The following is an 8,474-nucleotide window of genomic DNA, read 5'->3' on the forward strand; positions in this document are numbered from 1 at the left end:
CAGCAGCATGACCCGCCGAACCTCTGCAACACACCTCGGACAGAATCAAGCCCATAAGCAGAAACAGCATAAGTAGTAGCACGAACCACTGATCCTCTCCACGACACAGCAGGCCAAATGAAGCTCATGAGCACAAATCACTGCAACAGCATGACAACCCCAATCCTCTCCACTGCGCCGTGGGCTGAATTAAGTCCACAAACACAAATAGCAGCAGTAGCACGACCCAGTGATCGTCTCCTTCTTGCTGTTTGCTGAATCAAGTCCACGAGCACAAATACCAACAGACACAGAATGAGCCACTGCTTCTTTCCAACACACTTTAGGCCAAATCAAGCCGACAAGCACAAAGAGCAATAGCAGCACGACCTGCCCATCCTCTTGGATGCACCATGGGCCAATTCACATCCACGAGCACAAATAACAGCAACAGCAGCACTACCTGCCAATCCTCTCCACCACACTGCAAACCGAATCAAGGCCACGAGCACAAATATCAGCAGCAGCATGACCCACTGATTCTCACCACTGTACTGCAATCTGAATCAAGCCCACGATCACAAATAGCAAAAGCAGCATGACCCGCCAAACCTCTCAACCGCACCACCGTCCGAATCAAGCCCATGAGCACAAATATGAGCAGCAATATGACCCACCGATCATCTCTACTGCACCAAGGGCCACATAACGTCCACGATCACAAATAATAGCAACAGCGCAACTCGCCGATCATTGATGATATGTTGATTTTTGTATTGCTGATATTGTTTTAATCCTGTTTGTATCTTACATCTATACTCTTTCATGATCTTCATGTTATGTCTTTCAAGTTGAAAAAAACATGACAAATTTGGTACTCTCATTACCAACCATACCCCTCACATGAAGCTTCCGAAAAGCACCATAAACACACCTTTCCCTTCCTTAAACTCTAATATATATATATATATATATATATATATATATATATATATATATATATATATATATATATATTTATATATATATATTCTTCCTCATCAAATATGTTTCTCTCTATTCCCTGTTCTACAATTCCCCCAGTTTTTCAAAATTAATTTCATTATTTTTCTCTCCTGAGCCGTGAAATTCAAATAAAAAACATCAATAAATGTCAAACTTTTGTCTTTCATGTGAATAGATTCCCCAGAGTGCTTCCATTGTCCGACTTACTATTGGTCCAATGAAGATAGAAATGGCTGCATGCCCATGCTTGAAGATTACCTTGCATTCACGAACCCTGCAGCCTTAGTTATTCTGAGCTTCACTTTACTGGGCATTGTGATCATAGTGATTGTGGGAATTATTCTGTTTCATGGTAGACATCTACCCGTGATGAAGGATACTGATGGACGTGTCATTGTGCTTTTCCTCTTGGCCCTAATGGTCACCCTGCTGAACTCTTTTATCTCCATTGGAGCTCCAGATGATGAGAAATGCCTGATACATGATCCACTAGTCTGCATGTGTCTCACACTCGCTATTTCATGTGTCTTGAACATGGCGTGGAAACTTAACATTGTTTCTGGTGAGTAATTTACATTATTGCATGAAATTTGTTCAATGAAGATTTTGTAAAATATCCAAGTTAAATGAAGAAGTCAGTTGACTTCTTATGTAGGGATGGCCCAGACACTCATTTGGCTCAATACAACATAAATCCTCAAAATAATCTCCCAAGACAAAACTTATAAACTTATAAATTACCCAGTAGTCATCTGCGGAGAATTTCCCATCCAATAACACTGATTAAACTTTGGGACATCACTGAACTAGAAAAATGAGAGAACCAAAAAGTACCCATTCGTCATTCTTCTGAATTATTATTATTATTATTATTTTCTTACAGCTAAACTAAAAATTGGTTAAAGCTATAAACTTAACTAAAGCACAATTCGACTGCATTTAATAGCCAGAAGTTGCAAACTGATCAATGTGTGTGTGTGTGTGTGTGTGTGTGTGTGTGTGTGTGTGTGTGTGTGTGTGTGTGTGTGTGTGTATAATTATATCAAGCACACACACACACACACACACAAACACACACACACACATCATCGGTGGAAACTTTGAGATCTGCTTTAATCTTCTGAAACCCAGCCACATAACAGCAACTTTCATGCATACACATATACTGATTAAACTTGAAAAAATTATTATCAATATAAACTTCATAATTGACTTCAGCACCAGTTCTGAAAACTAAAAAAAAAGTGTTCATTTGTTCAATTCGGGCATTGCTTGACATTCAGGCATCTCTGGGTGAATGGAGTGTTTTATGACCAATCGAAGATCGCTATTTGCTTGGCAAACCAACCATCCTTAGCACTGATTGAGTGCTTAAGCCACTTGGCGAGCACTCTACAAATTGCTTGGTTGGTCGTTTCCAAGCGATGGCCATACATGGCAAAAGTATTCACACTGTCACTGAATATATTGATCGACTTGAACAAAGTTCAGGCCCAACTCGCCTGTGTATGGCCACGTGTTGTTGTGCGTTTCCTTAGGTGGTGTCTGACCCATTGAAAATGTGCAATTTTATTTTTCATGACTTTTCCACTTTTTGTATGATCTTTCATTTTATGACCCGTCACGTCGACAAATATGAATACATTTAAAAAAACTAGTACGTACCCATAAAAAAAAAAAAATTCAAACCGCGAGCAACAAACAACAACCACGTAGGCCGTTTCTTCGCTCTCGAGTGCCCATACGTGCGTGGCCCAGAAGTTTGAATATTATTCGCAGTTACGATTATTCACAATTTAGTTTTAATACCCAATTATTCAATTAGTGCCAACGTATTTTTACCTTTTCGCAATGTCGTGGCAATGAAAAAAAAAAGAGAAGAGAGAGATAAAAAATTTACTTCCTGGTTTGGAGCATACCAGCACTCTGATGTTACTGAAATTTATGCACCATCTAATATGAAAACGATCATAACTTGGGGCATTGTGTTTATCTATAAATGCGCATAAGAAATCGAGAAATTATTAGAATACACGACGTCATCATTATCCGGACGTCTGTACTTTGTAACCCGTAATGGATCCGGAAGTCCATACGTGGTAACCCGTAATGGCGAACGCGGCTGAGCTTCCCTTTCCCATCGACCACGCCCACGCAACAACGTGTCTATCATTGGTTTGGTAAATGAATGGCCATAACTTGGGAAGCACTTGTCCGATTAATATCAAACCTTGAAAAGGCACATCCTCAGGTCCCCAGCAATATACCTGGCAAGTTTCAATTGGATCGGACCAGCGGTTCTCGAGAAACGGCAGTCACAGACACACACACACACACACACACACACACACACACACACACACACACACACACACACACACACACACACACACACACACACACACACACACACACACACACACACACACACACACACACACACACACACACACACATTGCTGGAGTTATAGATAAATAATAAAGGTTTCTTTTTTAAAGGTTTGTTCAACTGTTCCATTGGAGAGCTTGATTGAGTGCTGAAGGAAGTTGGTGAGCGGTCTTCAAGCTTCAGTGATGATACAGCTGTTTGGTTCATTTATTGGGACATCTACAGACTTAGGAAGGGGAAATAAATGCATACTTACATATCATACGAAGGGGACATAAAATTAGGAAAGCAAAAATTTTTGGAAGGACTTCCCTTCAATTCCGCTCATGCTGCCTTCCCTCCCTTCCCCTCACACTGCCTTCACGTTTTTTTGTCCACCTTGTCGAGGCTCGTATTAGAGCTAATACACAACGCACATCAAGGGGAAGGGGGGGGGGGGATGAGACAGCAGGCGAGGGAGTGAGAAGGACAAAATAGTGGGGAACAGAGACATTTGGAGATCTGTGGAAGGGAGAGGGATGGGACGGGGAACACGGGGAATAGAAGATGGACATTACAGGGATTTTCAGGAAGGAAAGCAGGGGAATTGAAGGAAGTGGGCTTGGGTGGATTATTGGGGGTAGAAAAGATCGAGGATTTGGATGGGGGATGATAAGAGGTAGTGGTGAACAGCTGTTTTGAAGGCCTGGAGGGAAGAATGGGAATGAATAGAGTGAGGGAGTTTATTCCAAAGGCGGGACAAAAGAGGAATGAAAGAGTGAAGGTGAGCAGTGATTCGTGATTTTGGTAGTTTTACCAGAAGGGGGTTGTTGGCGGACCTTGAGCGCCCTGCGGAAATGTGGTGGGGACAAATCGCAGAGAGAGCAGGGGAGGCAAGTCTGGAGAGGAGACGGTAGAAGACAGAAAGACCACTGACCAACCTGCAGTGATTGAGTGAGAGGCCCAAAGACTCAGCCTCATTGTGGGAGATGCCAATGATCTGAAATGCCTTGGTTTCCACACCGTGAAGCCGAGAAAGGTGGGAGGCAGGAGCAGCAGCCCAGAGGGGAGAGCAGTACTCCATCAGGCTGTGGACAAAAGCTTTGTAAGTGGTCAGGAGCTCAGGTGGGCCAAGGAAGGACCTTGCACCATGGAGGATTCCCAGTCAGCGACTGGCTTTAGAGGCGAGATTTGAAATGTGGCTTTCCCAGGAAAGGTCATAGCAGATAGTGAGACCCAGAAGCTTGAAAGAAAGCACTTCTTCCAAAGGATTGTTGAGAAAGTGGATGGGGGGTTTCTAAATGGTCCTTTCGAAGAGACAAAATGAGAGTGTAAGATTTTTCCGGATTGAAAGACACATTCCACTTGTTGGACCAGTTTGTGATTTTACTGAGATCAGGAGTGAGCGAAAAAGCTGCTGCTTGCCGGTCTGAGGGATGAGCGATGGTACGGCAGACGGTGGAGTCATCAGCGCAGAGATATAGAGGATTTTCCAGAGAGTCAGAGAGATCATTGATGAAAAGCAGAAAAAGAACAGGGCCCAGAACGCTACCTTGAGGAATTCCAGCCTGAACAGGAAGGGGGGATGAAAGAACTCCATTTAGGGCCACACATTGACTGTGACGGGAGAGGAAGTGTGCGAGCCATGAGTGGAGATGGCCTTAGATACCATAGGAAGAGAGTTTGGTGAGGAGGGTAGGGTGCCAGACTGTGTCAAAAGCGCGTGATATATCCAGGGATATGGCTCGGATTTCCTGTCTGACATTGAGGGCTTCCATCCATTGTTGGGAGAGAAGAAGCAGCATATCCAGGGTAGAGTGACCTGTTCTGAAACCAAATTGATGATCAGAATTCAAGCCATTGGAGAAGAGGAAGGATTTGATGTCTGAAGCGATGATGGATTCCATAACCTTGCTGATGATTGGGAGAAGGCTGATTGGTCTGTAGTTGCAGAGATCTGTTTTTGCACCTTTTTTGTGCAGGGCAGTGATGTTTGCTGATTTCCAAGCAGATGGCAGATGGCCTTGAGCAAATGAGAGGGTTAATAGAACAGAGAGAGAGAGAGAGAGTGAGCAAGAGCAGAAGAGCAGGCTTTGAGGACACGTGGGCTGATGCCATCTGGACCGGTTGCAGAATCTGAGTCGAGGTTTGACAGCAAGCTCTCCACCTTTTCAGGAGAAAAGGGCACAGAGTCCAGGGACAGTTGGGTGCGACTGGGTAAGGTGGCGAGAGAAAGTGATAGGTTTTGGACACAAGAATTAGTTGCAAACACCGAGTTTAGGCATTCAGCTTTTTCAGGTGCGGTATCAGCAGTGCTGCCATTTGAGGTAAGGGAGGGATGGAGGGGGAACCTATACCAGAAACAGATTTGATTAGACGCCACCAGGATTTTTGAGGAGGGAGAGAGGTTTGAGAGTTCAGACTTGAGATGAGAAAGATGTTGTTTTCTGGCTCTCCTGAGGGTAGATACACACGTTTTCTGAACTTTATGGAAGGAACTGAGATTGCTCTCAGTTGGGTTTGCTTTCCATGAGGCAAAGGCAAGTTGTTTCAGGACAACTGCCTCACCACAAGCTTCAGTGAACCAAGGGTGGGAGGAAGGGTAGGACAACTGAAGACGAGAGGGGATAAATCTGTGCATGAGGGAGAGCAAGTTTCTTTGAAAGAATTCCCAGGATGAGTTAATGTTGGAGAAAGTCGTGATAAGAGACCAGTCTATAAGTTTGAGGGCTGCTTGGAGAACTCGCCATTCTGCTTGAGTGAAATGCCAGACTCGACGGCGGTGAGGTGGTTCTCTGATAATAGCCAGAGAGATGCAGGGGGTGGGGGGGAGGGTAGGACAAGGGATGATGGGGGGAGGTAAGGAGTGTTGTTGAAAGAGTTTTGGGGATTGCAGAATAGCTAGGGGAGGGGCCGAATGAGGAGGAGAAAAGGCTCTGTGGTGCTGGGGGAGAGAGGGGACAAGAGAGGGGGAAGAAGGCAGTTGAGGATTTGAGGAGGTGGAGTGAAGAGATGGAGGTGAGAGGGCAGTGGAAGGAGGCAGCTTTGTGGATGGGAGGCGGGGCAACTTTGCGAAGGATGACTGAGGGAGATGAATGGTGGGAGAAACGTGAGGGAGGAGTTTTTGAGAGAGGTGAGAGGGAGGCTTGGAGGGAGAACAGTGGGTTGGTTGGTTTGAGAGTGAGGATGAGAGGATTGAGTTGGCACTGAAGTTGGAAAAAAAGAATGGTTGATGGAAAGCGAACATTCATTGCAAACTGGGGTTTTAAAAAGTTTTAGGTCAGTGATGCGATTAAACACATTTCTTGATGGATGCAATAAAGGCGAATTCAGAGAATGGAGAGAAGAAATGATGTAACAGTTGGATTGTTGGGCAAGGTAGGAAGGAAAGCTCGAATTTAGAGCAGTCTATTTAAATAGCAGAAGAGTAGTGCATTCTGATGCAGTAAAGAGTACCACACGTGCGAAAGAGGAAAATGAAGCATTCTAAGAGATGGTTTTTGTAGTTATTATTAATGTTTGAGAGAGTTTTCAACAGATTTGGTCATGGAAGTGTTGTGGAAACAATCGAGGAAGAAGAAGAGGAGGAAGAAGAAGAGAAGATGAAGAAGAAGAAGAAGAAGAAGAAGAAGAAGAAGAAGAAGAAGAAGAATCGGAGTAAGGTAGCGTTTTTTTTTTAATTTTAGATAAGAAATAGAGTGATTCGTTGGGATGGGGGACGTTAAGAAAGTGGGAAAGATAGAAATTGAAGATAATGGGGAGAAAAAATAAATAAACACAATCGTACACCAAGGGGAACAAAGGTTAGGCCTCAAGCCTCAAGGAAAGGCCTCAAGCCTCAAGGATAGGCCTCAAGCACCCAGTAAGACAAGTTCGACGAAATCTCACAAAATAGAACGATTTTTGAAACAAAACCGAACTAGGAACACACAGTAAGATGTACCTGAGAAAATAAACAGTTAAAACGGGACAGATAACCACCGGAAACTTAACTTTGAGCTCATCTGAAGGGAGCCCCCAAGGAGACCTGCCAGTGCTCCAAACCCAGAACCGGAACCGGAAACCCACTTCCCCTCATGCTGCCTTTCCTTCCCCTCCACTCACCACTGCCTTCCCTTCCCTTCCCTTCCCTTCCCCTCATGCTACCTTCCTTCCCTTCACTTAACGCTGCCTCCCATCCCTTCCTCCCACGTTGCCTTCCCTCCCTACCCCTCAAGCTTACCTCATTCCAAACCCCCTCCCCATTCCACAACCATGGACATCTCCTGGTGAGCATCGTGTTCTTTATCAATCTGCTGGTTTTTTTAATCAACGTCCCTCATCTCTCTCTCCCTTCCAAGCTCTTTCCCTCCCTTCCTTGATCTTTCCCTCCCTTCCCATCTCTCTTTCTCCTCTCTTTGCCTCCCCTCCCTCCTGCCTTACTCTCCCCTCCCTTTAGTAGGGGTGCCAAGGTGCATAAATGTGCTTAAAAAGAGATTGAGGTAGTCATGAAAGAATATACTTTTGTACTAGATGTTTTTTGATAGATTGGACCTTGGCACACATGAATGGGGTGGCCTGCTCGGCCAACTCTCTCGCGAAAGTGCTCATCTGCCTCGATTTATCATGTGTCACCATGATGAAATTCGGACCAAAAATTAGGGGTAGGGGAAATGGAATTCATTATTTGAAGATGTTCCTGTTGTTGTTTACCAACATTTTAGGTATCAGAGGAAAGGGTTTGGGCTAGGCTACAATTTGGTAGGAGAAAGATTTTGATGGGGTCATTGGGTGCAGGTTGAGGGGTCAAAGGGTCACGCTCGGAAGGGTCAGGTGAAAATCTAGGGGCTGTGGGTGTAAATGGAACTGCTGTACCCAAACCAATAAAGATAAATGAATGACACAAACACAAATTTAAGAGTACTTTATAACAAAGTTTTTGATAATCAAGCCATGTGATGTGGATACAGGGAATTTGAGAATTAACCCCTTTATGTCTTTGAGCAGAATCGCAAAAATAGGCTTTTTCTCATAAAAGTTATTATGCACGAATAAACAGGATTAGACATTGATAAAAGGTATAAATTGACCAATTTCAACCTATTTACCCCTTTAGTTGCATATATTAACCCCTTCTGGATGT

At 44.1% G+C, this 8,474-nt stretch overlaps 1 protein-coding gene across 1 annotated transcript in view; it reads left to right on the forward strand.

Annotated features, from left to right (window-relative positions):
- The window catches only part of LOC147035708 (extracellular calcium-sensing receptor-like), a 61,868-nt gene that overhangs the window by 36,874 nt on the left and 16,520 nt on the right, over positions 1–8,474 (forward strand). The window contains exon 5 of the mRNA XM_085869165.1: positions 1,160–1,546. Coding sequence (XP_085725291.1) covers positions 1,160–1,546 — 387 coding nt within the window. The remainder of the gene's footprint in view (positions 1–1,159; positions 1,547–8,474) is intronic.

Source organism: Eptatretus burgeri, chromosome 1 (assembly GCF_056783735.1).
Source record: "Eptatretus burgeri isolate ZD-2024b chromosome 1, Ebu_testis_v1, whole genome shotgun sequence".
Taxonomy (NCBI): Eukaryota; Metazoa; Chordata; class Myxini; order Myxiniformes; family Myxinidae; genus Eptatretus; species Eptatretus burgeri.